Consider the following 18,493-nt stretch of genomic DNA (forward strand, 5'->3'; position numbering starts at 1 on the left):
AAGATTCTCGGTTTCTAGGTTCACAGAAACAGTATGAAATTAAAGTATTGTAGTAAATAATAAAAACACAAACATTTCTCTTTACAAAAAAAAAACAATATTGTAAGTCCCTCTCCAAGCACAAGAGCTTAGTCTCTTTATTGGAGATTAACAGCATAACTAGTATTAAGATACTCGTATGTTAAAAGTAGAAATATCTTTGAAATGAATTAAACTTTTATATATTTTTAACTGTACTCAGTTAATTAAATATTAATATATAAGAATATATCACTTATATTTATTCTAACCCCGTCTTTTATATGCTCAATTGCTCTAACCCAGTCAATGTAATAGAATATTTTTTATGTATTTGGAATTAACTTTGTCGAATGATATCTTAATTATTTAAAAAATTGAACACTTGTATTATACCACTTATTGTGTTTTATTTCATTACGCACGACTAGTTTCGAAAACATCTGTAGTTTTTTAAACTAGTCGTGCGTAATGAAATAAAACTCAATTAGTGGTATAATACAAGTGTTTAATTTTTAAAAGTAATAAGAATGTGCAACACGCGATAGATAGAAAAGCGTACGGTTAACCCTTGTATTATTTTTCCACATTCGTGTGCGGCGTCCCTAACTGCGATTGCAATACTGCAAAATGTGTTCGCTACACCTGAACGGACCAGCGCCGAATATTGTCACAACTGCAAAATCACAAATTTGTGTTTATGTAAATTATATTTGTCCATCGCGTATGATTTTAGTGTTGGATTCCATCAGCGTTTCCTCATTATTAGGTGTAAACGGTATCGATTCAGTGTGGCAAGTTATGCAAATGCCATTCAAACGCGAGATAAACGCGCAGGTAGTTCATCAATTTAACTGAGTACTTCACAATATTCCTAGATTCTTTTTTTTATTATTTAATTAATTAATAATTCAATAAAACTATTTCTAAAAGGTACATAATGGTATTTAGGGCACTGCATCAAATTGATGCAATGTTAAGGCAGGATAATTGATAGCCAGCAACTCGATTTTCTAAAAAAAGAACATGCTAAAAAAAATTGGACCTTAATGAAATACGATATGCGGTTATCTAATATATCTGCCTCCGTAGTATAATGGCAAGCGTGTTTAAATATAGTACTGGAGGTCCCGGGATCGATTCCTAGGGGAGGTGAAAAAAACGTGATTTAATAGTTGAATATTTTTTTTAAATATTACCCTGGACTGGTCCCTGAAGCGCAGGAATGATCACCTTACCTTCATGTAAATAATAATCAAGATAACACTGCATCTATACGAGTCAGTGCCCTATGCACCATTGGGTGTGGATAAGGTTAAGAATAATAATTTTATATACATTTAAAAAAAAAAATTCTACAATTATAAATTTAATTTCAGTATCACGAAAATATGTACAACAGTTTCAATTACATTTTTATATTTGAAGCATTAACTTTGTGATTTTTCCATTTTATAATTAGAATGTAACTTTTTTTTAAACCCATGTAACATTTCACGTAATTGAAGTTTTTGGTTGAAACGCCGTTTTTGTATTATTGTTATTATATATTTTTTTTTAATAAAGTCGACATTTTTGTTTACCGGTTTCGAGACGTATCCGTCTTTTCGTCAGGACAATCACTACAACAGCATGCAAACAATACTACACGTCACTACCATAGCACTATGCACACACTTATTACTTCATAAAATGTTCAAACACATGAGATTTTGGTCGACCCTAGGACCAATATGCACCAAGGATTGCGGAACAACACGCACTAAAGGTCTGACATGCACTAGACCTAAAATTCTTATTTAAAAATATATAAATGTCAATTCAATTAGGTTTACATAGAAATAAATAAAAAATGGAATATTTTCAAATGTACAGCACAGCAGGCCCCCTACAAATTGTTCTGATTTATCTTTTATAGATTTTCAAAGTAACAAAACCTTTTAAAAAAATCATCTGTTATTCAAGATATCGTGCTCTTGAAAATCTACATTTCAAACAGAGGCAAAAAGATTCACTCCTAACGCGCGTACTGTGTTTCACACCCACATATTTTTTTTATATATATTTTAAATTCCCACTAGGCATGGTTTATAAAATTTCGTCTGCTTGTAAGCTTATATGTAGGCAATTTGAAACCTCCCACAGATACATTATACGAAATCCTACAAGTAGGTACGTTCTCGTTACGTAGGTACTTTCATATATCTCCGCAGAGACATTCATGAAAGTTTCAGGTAGGTATTTCTGGGAATGGAAGTCAACTACCTCGCCCCGCTACCCCGAGCTGCGGATTTGCTAAAAGCAAACGAATAATTTGAAAGCAATCTTACGTAAGCTGTAGGTACTTAGTAAGTAGCCTCCCTGAAAATAAAAGTTTGAAGGGGTAGGAGCTCTCCCGACAAGGCTAGTGTGTACTGTGGAACTAAAAGCGGGCTTAGGCGTGTGGCTGTATTCTCAAGTCAACATTTCGTAATCTTTTTCCAAGTTAAATTATTTTCTTCAAGATTAAAAAAAAACTACTCAGTTTCATAGGAAAAAAAAACATTTATTAAAACACAAGAGAGTGGAGGATATACGTACCTAACAGACAAAACCTAAAAGATTCACAAGACTGCCAATAAAGACCAAGAGAGAGAGCACAAAAAGCAACAAATATGCCCAGCAATACGTACATCCTTTTCTTGGATTCCAATTTTCATTATTATATGTTCTTTTTAAATACTTCACTGACATAAAATTTTAACATGGTATATTTTGCTTTGTTACCTTGTATAATTAAATAGAAATATTTTTTTAAAGATAAAGCATTGCATGAGCTTATGTTAATCATAAATAGTGGAAAAAGATCCTTCATATGGTCAACACAATACAATATAACTAATTTAAATTTATGATTTTAGACATTTAAGTATATTTTTATCATTACCCATTGTCTTATTGTTTATTTCTTTTCTAAATAACGTTTTCAAACATCACAATTATCAAGTTCAAGGATGTTATTTAAATAATAAAATTGATTAAGATGATCAGAGGAGGTAGAGTCCTCTTTTTTCTCGGCTCCTGAATTTATATCTTAAATCCTTTTCTAGTATTTTTTTCATTCATTTTGAATCTTCCGCATATATTAAACATAAATAATAGTTATTTTATTTAATTTTTCGGCATTAACTTTGTGGTAAGACATGTTACAATGATTAAAGAAAACACTTCGTTTTTTACCACTTGAATAAATTTCAAGTGGTAAAAAACGAAGTGTTTTCTTTAATCATTATAAATAATAGTTATTAAATATTTTAAAGAAAACATATTAAACATCATATTTCGCATTCATTTTCTCATAAAAGAGACTAAAAAATATAGCAAACTATAGAATTAACATTCATTGATTAAAGAGTGGAATAAATAATCAAGTTTCATCGCAAAATCCAAACAAACACTATAAATATTCATTTGTGTACTAAATTCAGCGTCATTTTATTAACGTTTCTCTTTTTTCAAAATCAACAACTATATTGAGAGAAGCGATTAGAGAATAAGCCCCCGGATTTTGATACATATTAAAGCGAAAACTTATCGTTGAATTCCAATGAGAGGATACCACAGAACATGAAATGAGACCAAATTTGTGGTCACGTGGTTCAGTTTCCGAAATTGGAAAACTGTAATATCCCGAATTGAACATGCCAACATACATATATGTATACGTACGTTTTCATTGGTATATTAGGAATATTTGTGTATTTTATAACTTTACTCACTTAATCGGTACAATACTAATATGCACAAATTTTTTTTTCAAAAAAATCCATATTTTATAACTCAAAGCCCAACAACATGAAGAATACCATAAATAAGTATTAGATTGAAGTTTTGTACTGACATTTGGTGGAACTGCATTTTACATAATACAATATTAAAACAACTTTATATTTTTTCAAACTGTATATAGTTTTTTTAATATAAATTAGAAGTAAGGAAAAAATAGGGTTCCGGTTACTTTTAACTTATACCATCTTAAGTAGAATATTATTATAAAAATTCGTGTATACATGACTTAGGTGAAGTTACCTGAAACAAATAACCCACAGCCCTAGAATAGACCCCGACAGTCTACACACAAAGACAAAAAGTTAGGAATGAAGCCAGGAAGAAGAAGATAGCAGTACATAATGTCTTCATTCTAACCTCGTAATTCAATTTCGTCATTTGAAGCCCAAAAAATGTCCCCTCCCTGAATCCACGAATCTGGAGCGCAGAACTAATCACCTAACCTTCGTGTAATTTGAAATTAATACAACACCACGTTTATCTGATGCAGTGCCCTATGCACCATCTGGGTGAATATGGCGTTATATAAATGTCACGATACCTAGATTTATAATTTACCTAGGTGCAAATCAATAAATGTCTGTGCGTCATTTTTGGCAGACTCATTCATTGAATGTGATGTTTTTATTAAAAACCTTGTATTTTATGCTCAGTGTTTTTAAGGACACGCTGGATTATTAAGATTCTGCAATACGTATAAATATATTGCAGAATATTTAGTAAGTTAATATCAAAGTAGAAGAAATAAGCCAAGAGAAAACCTGACATTGCAATATTTTAAATTTATGCACACGGTGAAGTGACGTGTTGCAAACTTTTCCAACGAGTTTAATAATTTTAGCTTCAGTCAAAGTTCCGCAAAGTTTCCGTAGAATTCCAGGATATTTGTTGAATTCTTAAAGTTGTTATTTACAATTCCTGGCAAGTTGGTTCATATTACCTTTCTCGTGTTCTCGGAATGAAATTAGGCTCTTATTAGGCATCCAGTGCACTATTACAAAAGAACGTGTTGTATGCTATTTTTCCTAGCTACAAAAACCAAGAAAGCAAAAAAAAGTTTGCAAAAATTGTTCACGCTAACACAATTTTTTTGAGTCTACTAAGTTGTATTTTATTGTTCAAAACTCACAAACATTAATATTGTGACAATTTTTCGCCTAGTTATGGCATTTTCAACAAATGCCATAACTAGGCTAAACAGTTGGTACAATATTATTTTTTATGTGTTTTTCAATAATAAACTACAACTTACTGGACTCAGAAAATGTGTGTTTGATTTAACAATTAATACATATCGCTCACTCCTTTCAAGAACGTCATAAATCAAAAAATGCCAATCAGTTGTGCATGTTTTCGGAATGCCAAGAAAATGTACCATATCCCAGCAAAAGCGGTATATTTTTAACTTAATATTTGCCCGCTACAGGGCAGAAAGAGTTGTTTTTGCATTTTGAAGAAAAGGTATTGTTTAATTTATTTTTTTAAAAACTAGTCATTTTTTAAATGGAGAAAAAACCTTCGGGTTAAACCTAAAAAGATCTGTTACACAATAAAAAGTTCAATAAGTGGCTGGATATTTATTTTTAATAAATTGTATTTTATGTATTTTTCAACTTTAAAAACGTTCTCCTGAAAAATCAAGTTTTTTTTTATTTATGACGTTCTTGAAAGGAGTAATCAAGTCAGTTCGAAGTCTTTGCTGTTAAACAAAAAACTCTTCGAATTTATTGTCTTCTGACACTCGTCGTGAAGTGGCGTTGCTGTTTGATATCGACACGCTTGCTTTCTGTAATCCTGCTTTGAAAAACGAATCAAGTTTTGTTAGCACTTTTAAGATTTGCTGTTTTTTTTACAATCATCTCTCTAAAATTACAAAAATGTGTATAATGTAGTTGAACTTCGCTATCTGTCTGTCAAATAATCAATAATTTGACTGGATTTTCTTTCGTTATATCCGAAGTTCATTAAATAGAGGTCCAATCAATTGGGAAAATTCTTGGAAACTCAAAATCAAAAGACGGAAGCGGTATATGAAATTCTAATGAATGAATGAATGAATGGAGACTGCGTTAAAAAATATACTGCCCAAGCTGCCAGAAATCTAATAATTATAATCAGAGAATATCGCCGTGGATTTACCTACAAGTAATTATTTATCAGAATTTGCGAATTACATAATAGAAACAAACCACTCATTTGACTCACATACTCTTAAATTATTATACCATCAGTTCAAACAAAGGTCAAGTCATGAACAATTTAGAAAATTTAGAAATACTTAAAAAAAATTCTGACAAAGCGTTAATTAATAATATGCATGTCCAAAATACGTCGCCATTATTATTTATTTTTTCTTTTACAAAAAGTCCCATTCTTCAACTTATTTATAACATTACCAACCTTTATATATGAATGAATATTTTTTGCTCGTAAGCTTTAGTCGATGAAAACAACTGTAGTTCTCTAGTCCCGTGTAATGAAGTAAAACTGAATAAGCCGTTTTATAAAAGTGTTTTTTTTTAATTTTCAAATAGATGTCCGTTATATCGAAGTTTTACTGTATACCGATCATAAAGTCTTTGCCGGGTTCATTGCTAGAAGATGAGACCATTTCAACTCAACTCCCGTGATATGATACTTAGGGGAGACTTTAACCATACCATTCGTTAGGGGCGTCGGACTCGCTATACCCGTGACTGCGGCTATGGTGACGGGTAATGATATTGACAGCTTACGAGAACATCCTTAATGACACACCGACATTACATCTTCACATACTAGAGTGCCATTATCACACCACTCACTCCCGACTCGACACATCTCCTAATTACACATCTCACAAACTATCGCGTGTAGAGAGTTTATTATATTAAGATTCTTATAGTTTATTTAGTATATTTTTAGTTTTTATAGTTCCATTAACAATATTTGAGGGTTAAGATTTTATCCATTCATTTTCAAGTCGTCGATTGATTCGGCAGTCACTTTATAGTAATAATAATAATAATAATAACTCTTCATTCCAGCTTGACTAAGTGGTGGGTGCAATACTTAGTTAGCCATATCGCTCACTCCTTTCAAGAACGTCATAAATCAAAAAACTCGATTTTTCAGTAGCACGTTTTTAAAGTTTAAAAACATAATACAATTTATCAAAAATAATTTCAAGCCACTTATTGAACTTTTTACTGTGCAACAGATCTTTTTAGGTAAAACCTGAAGGTTTTTTCTCCATTTGAAAAATATTAAGTATATTTAAAAAAATAATTAAACACTACCTTTTCTTCAAAATGCAAAAACAACACTTTTTGCCCTGTAGCGGGTAAATGTTAAGTTAAAAATATGCCTCTTTTGCTGGGATGTAGTAGTTTTAGGATGTAGTAGTTTGCCCTGTAGCGGGTAAATGTTAAGTTAAAAATATGCCTCTTTTGCTGGGATGTAGTACATTTTCTGGGCATTCCGAAAACATGCACAACTGAAAATTGACGATTTTTGATTTATGACGTTCTTGAAAGGAGTGAGCGATATATGTTTTACAACATTTTTTTATACAATGAAATAAAAAAATTATAAACAAATAAGAGAGAGAAAGAAAAAAAAACAAATGGTAATAATAATAAATTTGGAGAGATGTAGATGTAATATCTGTACATTTTCAATTTAAACTTCACTTGCACACATCACTACTCTTAAAACCTATTGTGATACCTAATGTATCAAAACACGTGGCGTAATAGATTTTAAGAAATAATGGTATTTACATATTTTTTTTTTAACATAAACTTAAAAGCGTTTGTAGAGAAGCGTATCTGTATTTCTATAAAATAAAATATATTTATAAAACGGATTACTAAAGTGCAAAAAAGCTGTTTATTTCAGATTTTTTTGTGGAAAATTAAATCATTCTTACGTCATTAAACAAAATTGTTTTGATTTGAAGTATTTGTATTCATTTTAGCCTGTATGAAAATATTGACTTAAATAAGTAGAAAGCTGTAGAGTATTTAAAAAGATGTGTAAATTTGTGTTTTTATAGAGAAAAAAAATTCAATCGGTTTTTGCAAAAGTGGAACAAAAAACATCAATTTTGATATTAAATGTTGTAAATAATTCAATCATTCATACCATATATCAATAAAGGGAATTATTTTGCTCTAAAGTACTCGTATTAATTTGAACTAATATGAAAATAATATCAACTTAAGATCCTTGTATAGTTTGGTAATATAAACACGGGTAGGTACTTAAGTATTTAATTTGGGTATAATATTATTTTAATCGTCTGTTCCAAGTCCTCATTTCACAGTCTAAACATTTAAATGTGAGGTATTTAAGCGATATTATGTAAGTGATATCAGCTTATTAATAACGTGAAATCTCATGTTAATACTTAAACGGGTCTAAGCAACTGACGGCCCGCGAGCCGAATTTCGTTCAGCATTTCTTTTGAATTTTCAATTATATTTATTTCATAATAAAAAAAATCACATTATAACAAACTTTGATTTACAATAATGTACCATAAATGGGTTTATCCCTGCCGAGGTCATATTTTACTATACTAACTTATAAAATGATATATAAAAAGAAAATTGATTTATTGATTCGGCAGACGCTTTTTGGTAGTACCTATCCATTTTTAAATGATTTTTTTTTGTTAAAATCCTTTATTTCTTACTTTATTTTTTAACGTATTTTGATCCATATGGCGTTTGAAAATTATACGGAATACTTCGAAACAAAGTTTTTGACGGAAAAATCCGTTATTTTTGTACACCTTAGAGTGTAAATACATTAAAACCAACTACTTTTTCTAGCCAATTGAATAATTTTTTTGTTGCATTTAGAATTGTTCTGAGGCTCTTTCATATTTATGTCATTAGTGTCATAATATTTATGTCCATTACCATTTACGTCAAGCTCTAAAATTGTTGAATTTTATATGTCGGGAAAATTCAGTCGAAAAAGATTTCTCTACCCTGATCTACCATATAATGCTTTCATAGAGTAACATAAATATTAAAATACCAAAGTCAATATTCTGATCAATTTGGGTAATAAGTTACGATTTTCAATTTGTATTTGAACTGAAATTATTCCTATTAAAGGAATTATATAAACGTGTACAAATTATATAAATCTATTTTTTTAAACATTGATTGATTTAAAATATATTATACGAGTAGTAAATTATACCTAACACGTTGTCTAGCTTTTCGTGTAAGCTTTAACTTTAGATGAAGAAAAACAAAATAATCCATTTAAAATTTGGGATATGAAAACTTACCCCACCAACAGAAGGGTGAAAGTTGTGCTCGGAGAGAGGCTTCGTGGCATCAGACCTCATGATGTCCATGGCGTATGGGTACAGGAGATCTCCGAAGAAGTCTGTAGATTCTCGAGGAAGTTGCGTTGGCATGTTATCTATTGAACACACTAGCACACCTGGACCCTTAAAACTATAACAAAAATAATTCAATATTAAAAAGGATGATCGATACATTTTTTTATAAATATCTTAACAAACAACTTTTTTCTTACGTGGCTTATGTATGACCTGCCAATTTATCAGATGACTTCAAACATTCATAATTTATGGCGCTTCAAAGTCGTGTGGTAAACGCGCTTCATTACATGGAATATATAGAAGTATTAAATAAAAAACAAACAATTCTATCTGAACTTTCAATTGCATATAGAATAGTAAATGTTACACAATTTTTAAAGTAATCACGTTTACCAGACATTGGTTAGTTGTAAGCTTTGTAAATATGGAGACTTTAATATTCACGTCTTAAGAAAACTAACGTCGGATCCGATATATAAAAAATGTCTTTTTATAGCTTGGTAAGAATCGTTCGGGGGTTAAATCCGACATTTTTCTACAATCACTCGTATTATAACAATCTTGAAACAAGCAACCATAGAAATAAAATAAAATAACTATGACAACTCGTTTCTTGAATGACGAATTTATACTCGTACACTGTCAGTTATCAAAAAAAAAAATTCAGTTATCAGTTTTTTTCATATTTATAACCCTCAAAGCATCTAGAGCAGTGATTCCCAAAGTGGTCTATATTGACCCCCAGGGGTCTATGACAACTTGCAAGGGGTCTATGTTTTAATTTGAATTTAAAATATAAATGTATAAAACCTAACATGTGTGGTTCAGAGAGAGTAACACTACATATACCGGCTGTCAAAAATACATTTGAAGTTAATGAATTTGATAAAAATCAATATCAGGTAAGGCAAGGGGTCTACGAGATAAAAGAGTTTGGGAACCCTGATCTAGAGTTTTCTTCTTGTCTGCCAGTAGGATGTTAAGATTTGGAAAGCTAAACATGAAAAATACATCAATTGAATATTAATAATGCTCGAATTCATTGTTCAATTTACAAATAACATAAAAGATTTAAATATGATTTTTACAACAGGAATTTATACGTACACGAATATAAAATAAGTCAATTACACTACTTACATACAATGTGTACTCCAATTATCATTCTTAATCCTGATTTCTTATTATAACTTTTTTTAAATTCCGTACATGTATTATATGAAAAAATGTGAAAGAAAATTCAAAGTATTATTAAAATTCAAAATTCAAACGAGAGCTTTTGACGAGGAAAAAATAATTACAAATCTCAACTTTACTAAGTAAGTTATGTAATCCTTATTTCACAAAATACATGTTGGAAATAAATATTAATCTTGAGACGAGTTTTTTAAGTATCGACTTATGCCTTATTGTAAAGTTCAAGTTTGATGTGTTTTTACATAGATTGAAAATTGTTTTATCTTGTCTTATATTTTGCTTCCTGTTTCAATTTTTTTTACAATTTTTTAACGGCCTACAAAAACTTCCTCGAGTTCAAAGGTTATTATTTTTATTAAATTAAGTTCTTGGTATATCATTAAATATGAATATATTACCGAGTTAGAATTATTTAAGTATGGGTATTTTCAGGGCATACGATATGGCATTGGCTTTAGTAATCTCTTTAAGAACTTTTGTGTCGTTCACCAATTAAACTATTCTGCTATGTTTTTCATTTGACAGGAATATTTCACACCTTCCCACACAAATTTTAATCTTTCTGTTAAAATTTAGAAATCAATTTTTTTTTAAAAGAAATATTTGTCTTTTTGTTATTTACAAAAAAGACTTTTTTTCGTACGATTTTTGTAAGCCTAAGCGGCTCATTATTAACAATAGGTATCAAATTGTGGTAGAGTGGGTTTGAACCAAGACTACTCAAACTAAGAAAAGAGTCCGTGGCACTAACCACAGGACCGCAAACCAACAATGAATTATTTTTAATATTATACAACGCCTGCTTTTTATATCGTAAATGTTACACAGTACATAAAATGATTATATAAACCAGCTTGAGACAGGTCATAGGCCAGCACTGTAAATGTTTAATCTCCCATATTCTCATCTCAATAACTTCTTCGTCTAAGTTGAGCTTTTAATAAAAATCTTGATAACTACGCACTGCGGAGTTAATTCCAGTATTTGAATCATAATGTTTTTTTCACAATCATATATTTTTTTAAATCATAAGTATAATTAAATGATGATGTATGATAAATATGACGTTTTATTATTTACATGTTAACTGTACAAATACTCTCATTATTATACTTCTATCGCTTTTCCTAAAACTAACATACGTTGAATAATTACTGTAAAATTTATCATTGTATTTTTTGAATAATTACAAAGATAATGGCACTCTAATTATATGAACGACCACTTAAATAAAGTTTAAACTGTATTTAATGGTAAATATGGCGTGACTCTCACGTACTAAAAATAAATAACTTTATCGTTATCATGTCTTGCCATAATTATATTTTAAACCATGAAATATCATCAATTCACGGAATTGTTGTTGGTAAATTAAATTGTAACCCTATATGCACACGTTCGTTTATTTAACGAAACGCACTTAGGACTCAAAAGGAGAAAGAAAGCAAGATCATAAGACGGATGCTCAAGATTCTCGGGATTAGGAATAGAATCTTTATCATGGGATACAAATCACATAAGTGATGAAGCTAAGTACGTATCTTTATGGTATATTGTCAAAATGAATTTAACAATATAGATGTCTTAACTTGAGGGAAAACTTCTCTCATAACTTCCGCCACAATCCCAGAGCGGGTATATAAACTCTTTGTTTCCGTTCGGACCCATCGAAGAAAACCTACTTTTTTTAAATTATCGGTATTTAATCAAACATGCAAAGTAAATAAGGCTGCAGTTATATCCGTATGCCTCTGAAACTCGGTATGGAGAAACAAACACATGAGAAAATAAAGTAAAATGAAAATATACAAGACATATGTTCGACCAATAGCCAATTATGGGATTGAGGCAAGAGCAGATACTTCTAGAACAAAATCTCGACTTCGAACCTCCAAAATGAAGACTTTCTGAACCATAACCGGAAACACATTGCGAGACCGAGTAAGAAATACTGACATCCGGAGCATGTATAAGACGGAGGATATCGTGAGGTGGGGATGACAATGAAGGCGATACTGGAATGATTATGTAAACAGAATGTCAGATGACAGACTTCCATGTATCGCCCTTTAAGGGCAGACCTCCCAAAAAGATGGAAAAGCCCCCCAAGGCAGACCTCCAAAAAGATGGAAAGACAGCTGGAAGTCAACATCCCAAGAGCTACAAGCGGAGGCACAAACAGATCCTTAGGATCTAGAAAAAGAAGCAAAAAAAGAATATGCAAAGTTTTTCGTGATCAAATATAAAATTAGTTAGCCACCAGAACAGACCACCACACCAGCCTTATCACATCTCACAAATCTACCTAAAATGCAGTCTCTCTCATCTAACATCTAACAATAGAGCAGGGTATAGATATAACATCCATCTTTTTTTATATGTAAATCTGAGCATTTCAGCGCATACAACCTAAAATTTGGCTGGCTAAATGTTATGTTCAAATCCCTGGGATGCTCAGACCTCCATCTTCCTTTATATAAGAAAGATAGATGTTTTATATTAAGTTGAGACACCTAATTATGTTTCTTATAATTAAATATGGCAATCAATAAATAGGCAAAACAGAGGGTCGATGAGGCAGAAGACAGGTCTCCTGGCTCCGGAATATACGAGATTGGACGGGGATCAGGAACGTCGAGGCACTGTTTAGAGCTGCCAGAGACAAGAACAATTATTTTCAAATGATAGTCGACGTCAGGGGAACCCGACATGACACGAACAGAAGAAGAAGAATAAATACTTCATCACTTTGTATACTTGGGTAATGTTTACCATACTGACCGTTATTGAAAATCCATATTGCATTCATATTTGAAACTTATGTGTATGCAATGGTCTTGAATTCTTTTCACATGTAAGTATTAACTCAATAGGTTTAGAAGTATGAGTAGTTGAAAATTGTGAAGTATGTATATATATATATATATATATATATATATATATATATATATATATATATATATATATATATGTATATATATATTGTATATATATATATATATATATATATATATATATATATATATATATATATATATACATATATATATATATTTATATATATGTATATATATATATATATATATATATATATATATATATATATATATATATATATATATATATATATATATATATATATATATCCTTTTCATAGCCGCAAATAAATTACGCCGCAGTGCTCAACAGGCCGAGTATTTTTTTGAAAAAAAAAAGTTGTCTAAAGATTTTTTTTTTTTTGTTTTTATTGAATTATAATTTACTTACCAAATATTATATCCCACATCGATTGTTAGAGTTTTATTCTTGAAGTTAAACCAGTTTCAAATTTTCAGGGTTGTCACACTAAGTCGCACACGCAAGTTTTTATTAAATTTAATATTAACACACAACTATTATTTATCAATGGAATATTTTAAAATAATAAGAAAAACACAAAAAAATTGAGCAAAATAAAAACCCCTGGCGTTCAAAACAATCGATTAAAATAATCAATATTTCAAGTGGTTTGAGTGGTAGCCCTAATGACATCTGTCAACTGTCAGCTGAAAGTGATACCGATAAATCACTTAAAAGTATTTAAAAACTTTATAAAATATTTTGTGACAACTTCAACTGATGGCAATGTATGTTCCGTTTTTGACAGATTGTCAATATGAGTTAAAACTGCGGAGTAATACGTCATCAAAAGTACTGACGAGATATCTCGTCTCTGGCCATACGGGCACTCCGCCATTTGCCGAGATATCTCGTCTCTGGCAACCATCGGGATATATATATATATATATATATATATATATATATATATATATATATATATATATATATATATATATATATATATATATATATATATATATATATACATATATAATAAATATATATGTGTAATTAAAAAAAAATAGTTTCCAAGTTCATAAAATAATATTTTTTTAAACCCGTGCATTTAAAGAAGAATTTTTGGATAACTACTGATTTCTACCATATTATGTGACAATTTTAATTCGATATAGGCATGATGTATTAAAATTATGTGTAAACATAAGGCTTATTATATTTATTTATATTTATAAATCATTCGTTAATTGAATGGAATAATTCAGTGACTGATATAAATCCAAATAAAAATTTGAAAATGAATTTCTTCAACTCACTCTCAGCAAAGTTCCAAAATTTGCAGTGCGGTCGGCACTATTACAACCAGACTCGCGAACAACTTGTCAAGAATTCAAGCAGACAGCTATTTAAATGCGACATCTCACTACTTCCGGTTGGAAATTGTGGGGTAAGTGAAACTGCCCGGCCCGCCCTACCCACTCTGACAAATTGCCCGAAAGTTTTGCCCCAACTTCCGCGCTCCCGGTACCGAGATAACCGCCCGGCCGGGTAACTTTGCCCTCCCGATAAAACCCGACTTTTTACCGTGCCTTTTGATATATCACTTTTATTTCAGACCCCACGATATAATATATCAAACGTAGCGACTCGCTAAATCAACCCCCCCGCCCCTGAAGATGAAGAAATACCTTGTTTCCGCTGACTTGAAGCGGAAAACGATTAAACACTGATTTTAAGTATTTTCGTACGACCGATTTTAGGGAGATGAGTTAATACCTGAAAGGAATACGGCATTTTTAAATAGTTACCAAGTACCCATGACATGTGTGAAATTAATGCATATTTTATTCATATTATTCATAGAAGTATATTTTTCCGGCTACGCACGTGATTAAATAAAATAAAAATTAAAAAAAAAACATTAATTTTTTTTTTTTTTGTAATTCATTATTGATAGCAACCAATTTTTTTTTACTATGAGATGACTTGTCTTCGTCGGAGTACAAATAGAAACATTATCTGTAAATTATCCGTTAGTAATTATGTCTTTTATTTTCAGAACAAAGCATTGATGGGTTATACAGTTTTTTTTTACTCTACAATATCAAACAATTTTCCTGAAGTCTATTTATTCATTCAAACCCAACACATTTGCGTTTCTATGATGCAGTGATATCTTGATAATTAAAACACGAAGGAAAGGTGATCAGCCTTCCGCTTCAGCCACCAGTTCAGGGTAATATTGAATACATTTTAGAGTGGAAAAAATTACTTTTATTCTTTTAACCCCCCCCCCCCTGGGTATCGAACCCGGGACCCTCAGTACAGTAGCCGAACATGCTAACTATTACACTACGAAGGTAGACAAAGCTATAATAGGTAAAAAACATAGTAAGAAAATATAATATTTCTCAAGAAAAGTGGAATGAAATACTTATTCCGTGAATGAATATGAAAACTTTCAAGAGATGCAAATATATTTCATAATAAAACAACCCTAAGTCTCGATGGCTGCAAAGTGGAAAGTTCTTAATGCATAGTCATTAATTCAACACTAATATAAAATATACGCTAAGTTTAAGAAGGTAGTCTAAGTTTGAAGTCCTTTTCAAAAACACCTTCTTAATTTATAATTACAAAATGTTATCTGAATATTCATTCGTTTCATTTTACGAATGCTTTAATAATTATTTTAAATTCATGTTTTATCTTTTACCTACAAACTGCACTTTATCGGTATTGATGTATTTAGAAGAACCATTTTTTTAATCCACCTACTACAAGTAGTATATGGTTTATTTTACTTAGGTAATTATATAATAATGACAATAAAACTATTGTTAAAAAAAATATTCATATGTTTACCATAAAACATATCCTTTGGAAGGGAATTTTTAGTTAAAAATACATTCAAAGCAAATATATATATAACAATTTGAGCGATCAACAACATTTTAATTTAATATTATAAAAGAAAAACTTTTACGATTTTTGCATTAAAATTTTATTTAACCAGTGACCGGGTTTCATCGTTGTCCACATTATCACACTGATTATATCAGAAACAACGACACTCGGTCAATGGTCACATAAAATATGTATATGTAGAAAAAACTATAAAGCTGTTATTTTATTATATAAAATGCAGTTTCACAAAGATGTGTAAGTACAAAACAAAAATCTAACTTTTTAATTGTAAGAAAAAGTTTGTAAATCAATAAATTTCAACCCACAAGGGCTATGAATTTTTTAAAATAAAATATGCAATCAATGATGAAGAAGCAATTGCGAAAAATAATAATGCATAAGAGCTTGCAAAAATACAATGCCATGAATGTCAGGTTTCTTTTCAAACACTCGACTCTTAAACTACTCGATCATAGGTGTAATTCCATCACCCACCTCCGTTCATACATGTCAGGAAAAAATTTCAATTTTTAATCCGGTCTAATCAGCGGAAAATAAAATGGATGGCCATTGTTTTCCACCCTGATTTCCAATTGGTTTGACTCCATTAAACATTCCAGTGGCGTACCATAAATTATGAATTTGTCCATATTTTAACGTGAATACACAAAGTTAGATACAGTATGTCGTTAGTCGCCTTGTACACACTACAAAGGATCTCTAGGTAAAGTTTATACAGCAAAACAATAGACAAGACAGAAGAGACATTAATAATACATTATGTTCTCCAAAATGAAAGGAAAATGCAACATTTTATATTAGCCCAGTGGTACTTTTAAGAAAAGAGAAAGAAAGAAATTACAAATACATTACCAATTTTTGGTTTTGTTGTATGATTTTTAAACGTTTAAAATGGTTTAAAAGGTCCTGAACCGTCGGATTTTTTTTCTTTATAATAAATTCATACCATTCTGAAACCAGCGTTGATTGCTATTGTTAATTATAAGAAATGTTTTATTTATTAAATATTAAATCATACACTATTTTTTTAAGTCTAGTTATGGCATTTTCAAAAGAATGTCATTCGTTCGAAAATGTCATAACTAGGCGAAACAATAGTCACAAAATATATTTTTTATGTGTTTTTTAACAATAAAATACAACTCAGTAGACTCAAAAAATCATTGTTTGATTTAAAATTTAAAGCATAAATTAAAATGGTGTTCTACAAACAAAAATTAAACGCCAGATCTGTTTATATAAGAAGTATAATTAGGTGTTTCAACCAGAAATGAAACGATAAAAAGATGGAAAATTACGAAATGGCATTTGGCTGGTTTGAGCAATTACTTTATACACTTGTGTAACGTCACACAAGTATATAAAGTGATCACTTGAGCCAGCTAAATGGCGGGACGTTAAGCCTGGAATATTGACTTCCATCTTCATCTTTCATGTAAAAAACGAAAGATGTTTCATCTCATGTTGAGATGACTATAATATTGATACATCGTCCGTAGGGTGAATAATTCAGTGTCTGATAATAATGTTGTCCGCCTCCATAGTGTAATGGTCAGCATGCTCGCCTACCGTTCTGGAGGTCCCAGGTTCGATTCCCAGGGGGGTTTAATAAATATAAGTGATTTTTTCACTTCAATATTTATTCAATATTACACTGGACTGGTACCTGAAGTGAAGGGCTGATCACCTTTCCTTCATGTGTAATCGATCGAGATAACACTGCGTTTATATGAAGCAGTGCCCTATGCACCCTTGAGGTGCGGTAAGGGATTTATTTTTATTTTTTTGACATCTCATCAAAGATGAAGAAGAATATGAAGTCAACTTAAGTCAAACTTTCTCAATTCGAACCCACTCTACCGCGATTCAATATCTATTTCTAATAATAAGCCGCTTAGGCTCACAGAAATAGTATGATATTGAAATATTTGTGTAAATAATAAAAATACAAATATTTTTCTTTTTAAGATAAAAAATATACCCTGTTGATTTGATGCAGTGCCCTGTACACCATTTTGGTTCGGTTAGGGCTCAGTTTATATAAGTTAGAGCTGGTTGGGGTACTACTGTCACCATAGATGATACTTGGTGATACATACATTGATATAACAAAAGTAGTAAGTTCCATTTTTGTTCTACGTATAATTCACAGTAAGGTAAACGCCCCTAACACTGACCTAGCCGCTTTTACTGACTTATTTCCAAGTAACTACAGATAATATGAAACTGGTTAAATTTTCATTCTATTTTAATATTGCCAACACTGCAGCCATACGTGTGTTATGTGATGACAATGTTTAAATGTCAATATTTTGATTTTTCATATTTAAAATGTCA

At 30.6% G+C, this 18,493-nt stretch overlaps 1 protein-coding gene across 1 annotated transcript in view; it reads right to left on the minus strand.

Annotated features, from left to right (window-relative positions):
- LOC148303700 (alpha-aminoadipic semialdehyde synthase, mitochondrial-like) overlaps positions 1 to 18,493 on the minus strand; it is a gene marked incomplete at its 5' end in the record, with an annotated part of 101,667 nt that overhangs the window by 63,849 nt on the left and 19,325 nt on the right. Inside the window, one exon of the mRNA XM_088269534.1 lies at positions 9,134 to 9,305. Within this exon, the coding sequence (XP_088125660.1) occupies positions 9,134 to 9,305 (172 nt within the window). The remainder of the gene's footprint in view (positions 1 to 9,133; positions 9,306 to 18,493) is intronic.

This window comes from Brachycentrus maculatus, unplaced genomic scaffold (assembly GCF_059751285.1).
Source record: "Brachycentrus maculatus isolate JH-2025_06_01 unplaced genomic scaffold, ASM5975128v1 h1tg000356l, whole genome shotgun sequence".
Lineage (NCBI taxonomy): Eukaryota > Metazoa > Arthropoda > Insecta > Trichoptera > Brachycentridae > Brachycentrus > Brachycentrus maculatus.